The 14,540-nt window shown below is 41.1% G+C and overlaps 1 protein-coding gene across 1 annotated transcript in view; it reads right to left on the bottom strand.

Moving 5' to 3' along the window:
- Nucleotides 1-14,540, bottom strand: part of dntt (deoxynucleotidyltransferase, terminal) — a 157,971-nt gene that overhangs the window by 93,420 nt on the left and 50,011 nt on the right. The window contains exon 7 of the mRNA XM_024007193.3: nucleotides 12,174-12,306. Within this exon, the coding sequence (XP_023862961.1) occupies nucleotides 12,174-12,306 (133 nt within the window). The remainder of the gene's footprint in view (nucleotides 1-12,173; nucleotides 12,307-14,540) is intronic.

Here is a 14,540-nt window from a genome sequence, read left to right as displayed (position 1 = left end):
ATTTTTGGATATAAATATGAACTTTATCGAACAAAACATACATGCATTGTGTAACATGAAGTCCTATGAGTGTCATCTGATGAAGATCATCAAAGGTTAGTGATTAATTCTATCTCTATTTCTGATTTTTGTGACTCCTCTTTGGCTGGAAAAATGGCTGTGTTTTTCTGTGACTTGGCTCTGACCTAACATAATCGTTTGTGGTGCTTTTGCTGTAAAGCCTATTTGAAATCGGACACTGTGGTGGGATTTAGAAGAAGTGTCTCCTTAAAATGGTGTGAAATACTTGTATGTTTGAGGAATTTTAATTATGGGATTTCTGTTGTTTTGAATATGGCGCACTGCACTTTCACTGCCTGTTGTCATATCGATCCCGTTAATGGGATCGCAGCCGTAAGAAGTTAAAGATTTTTACACTATTTTAGCTGAACAGCGTACTTGTCTCATTGCTCTCTAGCGACTCTTTGTGGCAGGCCGGGTGCCTGCYGGCTGACTTCGGTCGTCAGTTGAACGCTGTTTCCTCCGACACATTGGTGCAGCTGGCTTCCGGGTTAAGCGAGCGGGTGTTAAGAAACGTGACTTGGAGGGTCATGTTTCGTAGGACGCATGACTCAACCTTCGCCTCTCCCGAGCCTGTTGGGGAGTTGCAGCGATGAGACAAGATCGTAATCACGAAATTGTGGAGAAAAAGGGGGTAAGAATTACCACAAAATAATACAGGGGACCATGACACTGCTTCCCAAGAACATTCAGGGAACCATGACACAACCTCCCAAGAACGTCCTAAAATGTCCTCGGGGACGTCCCTGGGACAAACCGGGAACTATTCAATTCACATGTGAGTTCCAAATATCTCTAACGGTCCCCCCAGTGTGTTTTCTTATGTGCTGTTCCAAAATGAGATTGTTACACAGCAGGACTGCCCTAAAACCAAGACACGCTCTCTGCTAATTATGTTCAACTTGTCAATTTCCATGATTTTCTAACAACAGTTTGAATTGAGGTTATCATTTATTCACATAATAGAAGCCAATTTCTCTGTGGCGGACAACTTACGTTTTAGGCATGCTATGCTAATGTAGGGTGAGGATTAGCTAGATGAGCCAGACAAATTTTTCTCTTCGATGACAGACCAAGTACTCCACCAGTGCTTCAGTCAGAACAGAACCTGCCTGAACTTTTCCTCCTGGCGCAGTTTCCGGTTGGCGCCCGTATTGCCTTCATTGTCGTTTTCCTTACTAATAATTACTGTGTGTGTTTCTATCAAAGTCCCTTATTACATTATCATAATACAGTTTCTGTATATTGTGTTGTCATTTCTACTGTAGCACAACATATTTATTTATGGAGCTTAATGTATTCCTTTATTACAGCGGACACACAAGGTACTGATTTCATAACCTTTARGGTGTTATACTCAATTGTGCTTATGTAGTAAAAAAATACTGTTAGTTATGTAAAACAATGCTAATGGCGTCAAAGCAGTATTAGCTTGTGTTGTATCCAATTGCCGCTTTCAAAACAACTGGGAACTCTGAAATCTCTGTCTTCCGACTTCAGTACGTTCAAGACAACTAGGAACTCTGGAAAAAAACTAGCTCCGACTAGGAAAAATCATTTTGAACGGTCATCCAACTCGGAGATCCAAAAGGGAACTCAGGCCTCTGTCTAGAGCTCCAACTTTCCGACCTGAAGATCGCGGACATCATGATTTGACCTTGCTTTTCTGAGTTCCCAGTTGTCCGCAAAGCATCATAAACACATTATTTGAAGCTGCTCTGGTCTTATCATGACCATTGCATTGGCCTGTGTATTAATTTGGCCTGCATAGCTCTGTCCTGCCCTACACCTTTGTGGAGCCCTTGRGGAGCTCTTCAATTATTATGTTGTTTTATTTCTATATCTTGATATTTAATTCTAATTAGCAATAATTCCTCTTTATTCTGTACTTTCAGAAACCACGTACACACACACACACATTGAACATAACTTGCCAAGAGCATAACCGGAACTGGACACATTTCATGCAGAAGATTGAGGACAGCTTTTGTATGCTAGCAACATACTGTTTGGAGAGGGAGTAGGGAGGATGATAAGGGAGTGGGGAGGTGGGTGAGCTATTGTCAACAGAATTGCATAATGAAACTGTATTTGATTTATATGTGAACTGTCCAATTACAAAAAACCTTCAGTAATCATCTAACTTGTTAGCTGGTGGTGAACTATGTGGCCATTGAGGACAGCTGTGCCGATCAGATGGAAAAATATCTTCTTATACCACTTGGCGGTTTTCCGAGCACATACCACAAAGCTGTTTATCATGTCTGCCTTATCCACTGCCCTCATTTTGTAATTATAGCTAAGCACACACTCTCCCATCAGGTGGTCCACCCCTGTGGCTCTCTCTTCTCCTGTAGCTCCAAGGTTTAGCGATTGGTCTCCTCCACTATGTTTCCCACCAGCTCCTCTGTCAGAAAAAGTTTGGAGCCCTCTGCCTCAGAGGGAGATGGCAAGGGACTTTGCACTCCAGACTGGGACCTTCCAGCTACCGCAGATCTCTTATGCTTCATTGACACCAGCAATTACAGAGGGCCCTGGGACTTTGTCGGTGAGCAAGTGGTCCTCAGATGCAAGGTTCTCAATGGCCACATGTTGGGGGGGGGGGGGGGGGGGCAGCTCCTCACTGTCACTGTCAGAATCTGATTCCTCACTGTCATACTCAGAATCATTTTCTGAATTTACAAAAAAAAAATGAATTTTCGCATTTGTGAGTTGTCTCCTTTTTTATATACATTGCTAATGCTACATCTTAGCCCACTAGCTACATACATAGACAACAACACTGAATGGCTCCAAGTGAGTGTCAGGGGTGACGTGATTAGCTGCCAGTGTGGTGATACTGATGATGTTTCCACAGATGGTTTGTTTATGTTGTACCCTAGAAACGAATGTGACCCTGTAAAGACATTTGTTATTATAAGAAGCTAAAATGTTGAGTAAAATACCTGTAAAAGTAATATATTGGAAAATTCTGTTACTTAATTGTGAAAGCACTGTTTTCCTATTGAGATGTATTGCATTGGAAATTGTACACTGTCTCTTTAAAAAWGAACACCAAATTGAGAATTACATCATGCAAGAGGTCAGTCAGTTCCGTGATTGCTATCATAGAAGACCGACACTACTAAAACAAAAAGTTTAGTAATTGAACCAAGCCCCTCATATAAAGTTGCCAAAACGAAGTTGGACTGGAGTTGTCACTCATTTCAAGGGTGTTTCCGCCCGGTCTAAAACAAAAATCAAGACGTTAAAATGTTAAAATACCTACAAGAGAAGACTGCAGTGGGAAGAAATATATAGCTAGCTAGCAAGCATGATCCTGTGGTGGATTTGTTGCATGGAGGAGAGAGAAACTGACCAACCGTTAGTTGATGTACTCTTGTTTTCTAGCTGTGAACAATCCAAGTAAAGGATCAAATGGAATCTGAAAGGGAAAATGTTGTAGTCGAAATTGAGAAGAAATTGCCTGCGTTGTCATTAAGTGAGCTGAAAGAAAATATGCGAGAATCTGAAACTAAAAGTTAGTGAGGATTGCAAATGCATCTAATTTGTTGAGGAGAGGTATCATTCAGTACTTAGAGAGAGATGTATTTTTTATTTAACTAGACAAGTCAGTTAAGAACAAATTCTTATTTACAATGACGGCCTACCCCAGCCAAACCCTGATGACGCGATTGGCACTCCAAACCATTACCGGACGTGATACAGCCTGGATTTAAACCAGGGACTGTAGTGCACTTGGACCTCTTGCACTGAGATGCAGTGCCTTAGATCGCTGCGCCACTCGGGAGATGAGGTTACTCAGGTGAAAGATCAGGGACTTGCAGTGCTTTTGGCAGTAAATTATCAGTTTGACAGCTTGGGAAACGTGGGTAATGTTGTTGAAGATGCATCAGTACATCAGGATGGGGATCATGGGCAGCCGGTTGTGGTTGACACCCTATTGTGGTGGGTGATAGTACTACTGCTACAGGCATTTCTTCTCACAAACCAGCCAGTGCAATTGAGTCAGATAATAAGCCAATACGAGTGCAGGTGTACACCCCACGTACAGAAAATAGTTCGGAATCAGTAGTCAGATTGGTGAAGTTGGCCAGAAGGATATATTGAACTTCAACAGTCTTGAGAGTCAGATTGAAAGATCTGAAAAAAGTCTATATTGAAGGTGAAATTGTTGAAGCTGTCATTCAGTCGATCGTTCCAGAGGTTAAACTGAAATGCTACCTAAAAAGCAGAACTGACTTGACACTGAACTCATTGAGACAAATACTGATAACTCATTGACCAGTGCAGTTCAAGAACCCAAAGAAACCCCTATTCAGTTCTTAGTGCATGCAATGGGCATCAGACAGAAAGTCTTCTTTGCATCAGAACGAGCTAAAGCTGGATTGCAGTACAACCCAGAATTGATCCAAACACAGTTCTTGCAGACAGCGATGACAGGTCTCCAAGATGACGTCATATCTGCAGATCTCAAGCCTTGCTTCCAGGATCCAAATGTGAAGGGCGAGACATTACTGGATAAGATGAATACTGTCTACAGTCTGGAGATGGAAAAGAAAATCAAGATGTCCGCCTTATTGAAGAGCAAAGAAGCTAAAGTAGTTGCAGTTCAGGAAGAGGAGAAAGACTACACAGAACAGGTCAGTGGTCTTAGGAAGGGGAATGGTCACGCACCTAAACTAAATACCCTGACTGAGAAGCTTAAAGCTGGAAACAAAGCCATCTGTGATCCTCTTCAATACCTCACCACAGAAGTAGCCAGCCTTTCTCAGACCAATAGGACAAAGACAGGGAAGTACCCACTCCAGCCACGTACAAAAAGATATACTCTGGTAGTGGTGATGGTAAACGCAAACCAAAATGCTGTCAACAGTGTGAAGAGTCCAACCCTGATGGAAGAAATGGACGCTGTTACAAATGTGTCAGTAATGAACACTTCGCTGTAGGCTGTCATAAACGAAGAGAGAATACTGAACTCAGCAAAAAAAGAAACGTCCTCTCACTGTCAACAACGTTTATTTTCAGCAAACTTAACATGTGTAAATATTTCTATGAACACAACAAGATTCAACAACTGAGACACACACTGAACAAGTTCCACAGCCATGTGACTAACATAAATAGAATAATGTGTCCCTGAACAAGGGGGGGGTCAAAACCAAAAGTAACAGTCAGTATCTGGTGTGGCCACCAGCTGCATTAAGTACTGCAGTGCATCTCCTCCTCATGGACTGCACCAGATTTGCCAGTTCTTGCTGTGAGATGTTAACCCACTATTCCACCAAGGCACCCGCAAGTTCCCGGTCATTTCTMGGGGGAATGGCCCTAGCCCTCGCCCTCCAATCCAACAGGTCCCAGACGTGCTCAATAGGATTGAGACCCGGGCTCTTCACTGGCCATGGCAGAATACTGACAATCCTGTCTTGCAGGAAATCCTGCACAGAAGGAGCAGTATGGCTGGTGGCATTGTCATGCTGGAGGGTCATGTCAGGATGAGCCTGCAGGAAGGGTACCACATGAGGGAGGAGGAGGTGTCTTCCCTGTAACGCACAGCGTTGAGATTGCCTGCATGACAACAGCTCAGTCCGATGATGCTGTGACACACCGCCCCAGACCAGACGGACCCTCCACCTCCAAATCGTACCGCACCAGAGCAAAACCGCGACTCGCCATGAAGGCACTTTTTGCCAGTCCTGTCTGGTCGAGTGACGGTGGTTTGTGCCCATAGGTGCTGTTGTTGCGGTGATGTCTGGTGAGGACCCGCATTACAACAGGCTACAAGCCAGTCAGCCTCTCTCAGCCTTTGCGAACAGTCTGAGAACTGATGGAGGGATTGTGCATCTGGTGTAACTCTGGCAGTTGTTGTTGCCATCCTGTACCTGTCCCGCAGGTGTGATGTTCAGATGTACCAATTCTGTGCAGGTGTTGTTACACTGGTCTGCCACGCGGGACGATCAGCTGTCCGTCTGTCTCCCTGTAGCGCTGTCTTAGCCGTCTCACAGTATGGCATTGCAATTTTTTGCCCTGGCCACATCTGCATCCTCATGCCTCCTTGCAGCATGCCTAAGGCACGTTCACCCAGATGAGCAGGGACCCTGGGCATTTCTTTTGGTGTTTTTCAGAGTCAGTAGAAAGGCCTCTTTAATGTCCTAAGTTTTCATAACTAGGACCTTAATTTCCTACCGTCTGTAAGCTGTTAGTGCTTAATAACTTCTTATGGCTGCAATCCGTTAACGGGATCGATATGACAACAGCCAGTGAAAGTGCGGGCGACAAATTCAACAACAGAAATCTCATAATTAAAATTCCCAACATCTTATACCTTAAAGGTAATCTTGTTGTTATTCCACCAAAGTGTCCGATTTAAATGGCTTTTCAGCGAAAGCACCACAACTTATGTTAGGTCACCGTAAATCACAGACAACAGTCTTTTCCAGCCAAAGACAGGAGTCACAAAAACCAGATAGAGATAAATTAATCACTAACTTTGATGATCTTCATCAGATGACACTCATAGGACTCATTACACCAATACATATATATTTGTTCGATAAGTAATATTTTATCCAAAAACCTCAGTTTACATTGGCGCCATGTTCGCATGCCTCCAAAATATCGGGAAATTTGCAGAGGCCACCGTCAATAACATACATAACTCATCATAAACTTTGATGAAAGATAATTTTTTACATGAGAATTAAAGATACACTTGTTTCTTATCAACCGCTGTGTCAGATTTCAAAAAGCTTTACGGCAAAACACAATATTCAATCATCTGAAAACAGTGTTCAGCCACAAAAGCAATCCATACAGTTACCCGCCAAATTGTGCAGTCAACAAAACTCATAAAGCARTATAAATCTTCACTTACCTTTGCTGATCTTCGTCGGAATGCACTCCCAGGACTCCCACTTCCACAAGAAATGTTCGTTTTGTTCGTTAATGTCCATCATTTATGTCCAAATAGCTATTTTTGTTAGCGTGTTTGGTAAACAAATCCAACGTCAGGAAGCGCGTTCACTAAAAGCTGACGAAATGTCCAAAAATGCATTAACAGTCAGTAGAAACATGTCAAACGATGTATTGAATCAATCTTTAGAATGTTTTTAGCATAAATCTTGAATAACGTTCCAACCGGGGAATTACATTGACTTCAGATGAGCGATGGAACAGAGCTCCCTCTCATGTGAACGCGCATGGTTAGAGGATGGTCAGGTCATGGCAGACCTGACTAATTCCCCTCTCATTCGCCCCCCCCTTCACAGTAGAGGCATCAGACAAGGTTCTACAGACTGTTGACATCTAGAAAACTCATCTATTTCTCGCTGTGAATTCAATAGGATCTTGGTTGAAAATCGACCAGCCTCAGAATTCCCACTTCCTGTTTGGATTTTTTCTCAGGTTTTTGCCTGKCATATGATCTCTGTTATACTCACAGACATCATTCAAACAGTTTTAGAAACTTCAGAATGTTTTCTATCCAATATGAATAATAATATGCATATATTAGCAACTGGGACTGAGGAGCAGGCAGTTTACTATGGGCACCTCTGTGCACCTTTCATCCAAGCTACTCAATACTGCCCCTGCAGCCATAAGATGTTTTAACAACCGTTCCACAGGTGCATGTTCATTAATTGTTTATGGTTCATTGAACAAGCATGGYAACCAGTGTTTAAACCCTTTACAATGAAGATCTGTGAAGTTATTTGGATTTTTACAAATTATCTTTGCTGAGTTTACAAGCAAGATTGAGATTACTCTCACTAAAACATGTGCAGCTGAAACGCAGAGACAGTTGCCACTTTCAAGGAAGCAAGAGAGAGCTGCCAAGCTGTTAGGACAAATATGTCTAGTCCAGTGCTCTCTTGACAGAATCAACACCTTGTTGACAACAGTTGTCCCCGACGTGATATAYCGTCGACAATGGTAGAAAGATAAACAAACCATCTGGCAACAAATCATCAGTAATGTTATAACACCGGCATGGGCATCTTGTATCAATAAATCACTATCACAAAATGGTTTGTGTGGATATAATTTKTTTATTTATTGTTTTATTCACGTTTTCAAGTTCTTGTGACAAATCATGCATTCCGATTCTTGCATAGATTGTAATGGACGCATATGATGTGTGTAAAATCTTTTTTTTTAAGGTTGTATGGATTATGATGAGGTAATGCTAAGTTATTTTCCGGCTGTGTGTGGCTCGCACAAACTCTATCCACCGTGGGATTACTTTAGACTTTTAGAAAGTGTTTTGCTCAATTATTTCAATCACTTGTGAGCTCACCTGTGATGTGATGAATTGTAAATAGTAATTGCTATTAGCTAARTCATATTATGGTTTCTATCAGCTGAGAGTTGGCTACATATGACCGCTTGTGTCAGCTSACTATTTACTCAGTTAGCGCTAGGACTAATGTAGCCTACATTTTCCGATGTGGATGACAATTATGTTATGCTGTTGCTATTGTGAATGTCTGAACATTACATCGAAAAATGAACTGCTCACATTGAGGACATAACCTTGTCAAGACTGAAAAATGTTCTATGAAGAACAGTGGCCAGCTCAAAAGCTGCCTGTTGCGTCAATCGTAACTAGACGTTCTGATGAAGTGTTCTAATCACACCTGAGCATACACTGCAGGGACCACTGTAGAATGATCACACCCCTGTGTTCGTACACGTTAAAGGGCTAGACAAAAACTCCATGGGACCATGACACAATGGCCCAAGGACGTATAGGTGACCATGACACAATGGCCCAAGAACATCCTAAAAACATCCCCAGGTCATATAGGTCCCCCATAGAATGTTTCCTTGGGACRATCATGTGACGTCCTAAGGACTAGTAAAATAAAGGTCCTGCTAACAGACTAAAAAAGTCCTGACGTTGTCCTCAGTGACATACTGGGAACTAGACAAATGTCCCCCAGAGAACGTTCCCTTGGGACAATCACACAACGTTCTTAGAACATTCTCAGAACTTCACATGAATAACATTGCGCCGAAACCCTTAAGAGACCTTGTAATGAATACTCAGGGAGAAAAGAGTGTAGATTCATGCGCAGAGAGCGGCAGATGTTAATTAAGCCTTCGCAGAAGGCAGGAATCGTGGTCACAGGCAGGCAACGGTCAAACACAGGTAGGCAGTCAAAAACAAACAATATCTCACAACCCTACAAACAGAAAGAACTGAACTGAGTAGGGAGCTGATGAGACCAGGTGAGAAACGAACATAGGTGAAATCAATGAACAAAAATGAAAGACAGGGCTACGTTCCAGAACACAAAGAAACAGGGCTATGTTCAAGAACACAAAGAAAAAGAACACAAGGTTGACTAAGAAAAGAAAAGCAGAACCTTACAGACCTAATGGGAATGTCGCCGAATGTCCTCAGGACGTCCCCAGTTTTCTGGGTAGACCCTTCAACATAAACACATCTTGTAGCTGCAAATCAATAAAATAAATCAGCTACAGTTCCTCCTCTCAACTCCAATCATGTTAACTACCCATGATGCTTTAATCACTTTTTAATCTCCCCCTCTTCCCCCCAGTGAAGACAATATTTACATAATCAATTATCATTCCAGCTGTCATCCCTCCATAGGGTGCAAGAGTCATGGGACATTTACAGCTGTTTCCAGAAGATCAACCACACTGGAGCGGAGAGGTTATTGGCACACGGGCCTATGTGGGACTAAAATGCTAATCAATTCAGTATGCTTGTGTGGCTGCCCAGAGCGTTACAAAGAACTATACTTCCACAATGTATTATTGAGGGAAGTATCCACAGACTGGAATCTTTATAGAAATAACCTGGGGAGTGGGACATCCTAAAAAATAGAAAAATAAAGAAAACAAATCTAAATTTAAAGAAAAAAATAAATCAGTGTGTTTCTCTTTCCACCGATTTTACCTACTGTGTATAAAGGATTATACTGTATTATCAAGGATTCTACTGTACTGTCAGAGAGAGAGAGAAAGAACGAGAGAGAGAGAGAAAGAGAGAGAGAGAGAGAGAGAGAGAGCAAGAGAGAGAAAGGGAGAGAGAGTGGGATATAGAGAAAGAAAGAGAGATGGTTGGGGGATAACAGAGAACAAGGAGATATACAGTTGAAGTCGGAAGATTGCATACACTTATGTTGGAGTCATTAAAACTCGTTTTTCAACCACTCCACAAATTTCTTGTTAACAAACTATATTTTGGCAAGTCGGTTAGGACATCTACTTTGTGCATGACACAAGTAATTTTTCCAACAATTGTTTACAGACAGATATTTCACTTATAATTCACTGTATCACAATTCCAGTGGGTCAGAAGTTTACATACACTAAGTTGACTGTGCCTTTAAACAGCTAGGAAAATTCAAAAAAATGTCATGGCTTTAGAAGCTTCTGATAAGCTAATTGACATCATTTGAGTCAATTGGAGGTGTACCTGTGGATGTATTTCAAGGCTTCCCTTCAAACTCAGTGCCGCTTTGCTTGACATCATGGGAAAATCAAAAGAAATCAGCCAAGACATCAGAAAAAAAATTGTAGACCTCCACAAGTCTGGTTCATCCTTGGGAGCAATTTCTAAATGCCTGAAGGTACCACGTTCATCTGTACAAACAATAGTATGCAAGTATAAACACCATGGGACCACGCAGCTGTCATACCGCTCAGGAAGGAGATGTGTTCTGTCTCCTAGAGATGAACGTTCCTTGGTGCGAAAAGTGCAAATCAATCCCAGAACAACACCAAAGGACCTTGTGAAGATGCTGGAGGAAACAGGTACAAAAGTATCTATAGCCACAGTAAAACGAGTCCTATATCGACATAACCTGAAAGGCCACTCAGCAAGGAAGAAGGCACTGCTCCAAAGCAGTGCCTCCAAAGCAAAACGTATTGTGGGAAGCTTGTGGAAGGCTACCTGAAACGTTTGACCCAAGTTAAACAATTTAAAGGCAATGCTACCAAATACTAATTGAGTGTATCTAAACTTCTGATCCACTGGGAATGTGATGAAATAAATAAAAGCTGAAATAAATCATTCTCTCTACTATTATTCTGACATTTCACATTCTTAAAATAAAGTGGTGATCCTAACTGACTTAAGACAGGGATTCTTTACTGGGATTAAATGTCAGGAATTGTGAAAAAACTGAGTTTAAGTGTATTTGACTTAGGTGTATGTAAACTTCCGACTTCAACTGTAAGTGTTACAGACTGTTGGTTAACCAGCAGCAGGCCTGTCATTCCCGTAGAGAAGAGAAGCGCATGTCCTTATGGCAGACTGCTCTTGCATTATTTAACACGGCTACATTTTTACACCACCATAGAGCCCAGAGCTCCGAACTCACTGAAGCACACTGTGCCACACATAAATAGAGCACAAAGGAAACGGACATAAAGAGCCTCTCTTCGTAGCTGCCTAGCCAGCAATTTATGTGAATGTAGACATTCTTTATGAACATGGTAATGTCATGTGAGTGTATATGTGAGTGTAATTACTGTAGGGTACCATATATGCTTGATGCTTCCATACACACTATTTTCTCTTCTCTCTTGGCAGGAACTAACAAACCATGTATGTGATAAAGTATGTAGAATGAACTCATTGTGCATAACAGATATTGGAGTAAATCAAGGCAGATTGAACTGTCCAATTTATTCTCTATCACTTTTTCACAAGCACATGCACACACATGCAAGTGCATGCACAAATATGCACGCACACACACAAATTACAGAGGGGATTTCCTAGACTCTAGGGAATCCCCACTCTGTAATGTGTGTGTGTGTGTGTGTGTGCGTGCGTGTGTGTGTGTTTGTGAAAAAGTCAGAGAGAATAAATTGGACAGCTAGAGGTCATGGACACGCTCATGGTTTGTGTCATTCTAAAAAAAATTAAATGGGATAAATAATATTAGAAATATAGTTCATTTAATGTTCCAAGTGTAATTTGATTCCTGCAACAGTGGGGTTATATTCATCAGACAACAACAAGAAACTAAGACTATTGCATACTGTACAGACAGTGTTGTATTTGGCCTACTATTTCAAACTCTACAAACACTCAAATACATGTACACTGACAAGCTGAGACAAGAGTACTGTACCTGCGAAAGCCACCTGTCAGAGCCAGTATAGCATCGGGTGCGATCCAGTGAACTGTCTCTTCGATGATGCATCCAAGAGCTTTGGCCTCGGCTTTACTGACAGCCTTGGAGATGTCACTGTAATACAGGAAACCTGAAGGGAAAATGTCAAAATCGGTCTGTCTGAAGTGGGCAATAGCTGCAGTAGAATTGTGGAGGATGTACAGTATAGTAATTTACCTGTAATTTTGGAAATATTCAAACATTTTCAAAAATGGATTTTCATAACATGTCAAATATATAATAAAATAACAATAAATATGAACTAGAATCACAAAGCTGTTAAATATTCTCCTGAGTATAACCTATCAACTTAGTGAATGCTTTTGCTGTTTAATATGAAGACTTCAACATGGAATATATTTGATGTTTTACACGTGATGATGTAAAGCTACATGAAACTTATCATGCTGCATGACATACTCATGTGCAATTTAAATGTTTCATACATGGGGAATGCATTTAACACTGCACACCTAAGTGCTAAAGCTTTCTAAGCCCTAAAAAAACAATTAAGAGTGAGAATATAACCTAATTGATGTTCAAGGACTACAGGTATAACTCAAAATTCATGTGACAATAAGAAAAATGTGTCACGCCCTGACTTTAGTTATATTTGTTTTCTTTATTATTTGGTTAAGTCAGGGTGTGACAAGGGTGGTTTGTTTAGTTTTCGTATTGTCTAGGGGTTTTTGTCTTGTCTAGGTTTTTTTTGTTTATCTATGGGGATTTTGTATTGTCTAGGGGAATGTAGGTTTATGGTGGCCTGAATTGGTTCCCAATCAGAGACAGCTGTTTCTCGTTGTCTCTGATTGGGGAGCCTATTTAGGTTGCCATTTTCCTTGTTGGTCTTGTGGGTAGTTGTCCATGTTTAGTTGCCTGGATGCACTGCGTTGGTGACAAGTGCCATTTGGATATTTATTGTTTTGTTGGCGACATCGTTAAATAAAGAAGTATGTACGCTCAAAACGCTGCGCCTTGGTCCACTCCTTTAAACGGTCGTTACAATATGCTATTTTCTCTCACCTGACTTGCCCTCCACTTCTGTACTCGCCTCGCCTTTCCGCTATACCTTTCTCCTCCACTCTTCCGAGTTGACAATCATGGATGTTTCAAAATATATACTGTGTATATAACATATAGTGTATGTTTCAGAATAATATAAGAACTTTGTACTCTTGCTAAGAAAAAAAGGTTKACGATCTGGGTTACTCTTTCACAAAAAACTACTCAAAAGCGACAGAGAATGCTAAAACTCTCTAACTTCAGCTTAGTTTACTGGAAATTTCACCCGCTTCCAAAAAACGTATCTGAGTGGAAATTGAATTGAATAAAACATTATTATCCATTATAGAACAGATAATAAAATAGTGGTTTATGAAGACTTCGCCAAGCCAATGATAAAATAACAAAGGTACCCTAACACTTCAATTAATAGCCTGGGTGTTTATTTGCTTAAATCACTGAACACTATTAGAGGCAGGCTTCTATTTGAGCCAGGGATCTATTTACATAATGCACGCAGCTTTTTCTCATTTGCATAGTTAATTGTTTAATTCCAGCATTCACTTCCAGCATTTTAATCAATTTCTTCATTTCCTGCGCTAATGTGTTATTATTTACACACTGTGCCACGTTTCTTTTGTCTTAGTACCAATGTTCCCTAAAAAGAAATGCCACTAAGCACATTCCCAAGCCTACTGAGCGCAAACTTGAACGTTATGAGAATTCTGTGCAACTTCAAGTGTGAACTGTGAACACAGGCTGAACTCGCTTTAAGTTGCAGTTTCAGACAGTGGTCAAGTACGCTACTGTGGCTATTTGATCAGAGTGGCCATTTGACCAGAGTGGTCTACCATCAAAAACAATGGAGAAAATGCATCCCATAACATTTTAACATTCTATCATTCAGCCTACAGTAGCAGCRAACGTGTGGTGTTCAATGTAGGCCTACATCCCATGACACTTTTGAAAAGAACATGCAGGGCTCGACATTATCCTGTTTATTCACTTGTTCTTCAGACAAGGAGGTGACTGAAAATGTTGTTGTGTTGTTTGATGCAAGAAAGCACTTTACAAAATAAAATGCATTATTATTCCCATACCATTATTACAGAGGATCAGACAATGTATGCTACAGTACCCTCTGCCTACTCGCTACCTAGCTCCCCATGAGGTCTCAGCTTCACCCTGTGAAGTGCTAATTGTCCCCGGGTCTACTGCTGTGTTAAAGAACCTACTCTAGGACATTACATTAACAGAATTAGGGACTGTTTTAGGATCCAGGATCCTCTCTGTTCATATAATCGTATTCATTATGACCTAAAA

The sequence above is a fragment of the Salvelinus sp. IW2-2015 genome, linkage group LG18 (assembly GCF_002910315.2).
Source record: "Salvelinus sp. IW2-2015 linkage group LG18, ASM291031v2, whole genome shotgun sequence".
Lineage (NCBI taxonomy): Eukaryota > Metazoa > Chordata > Actinopteri > Salmoniformes > Salmonidae > Salvelinus > Salvelinus sp. IW2-2015.
This window is presented reverse-complemented; position numbering and strand designations above follow the sequence as displayed.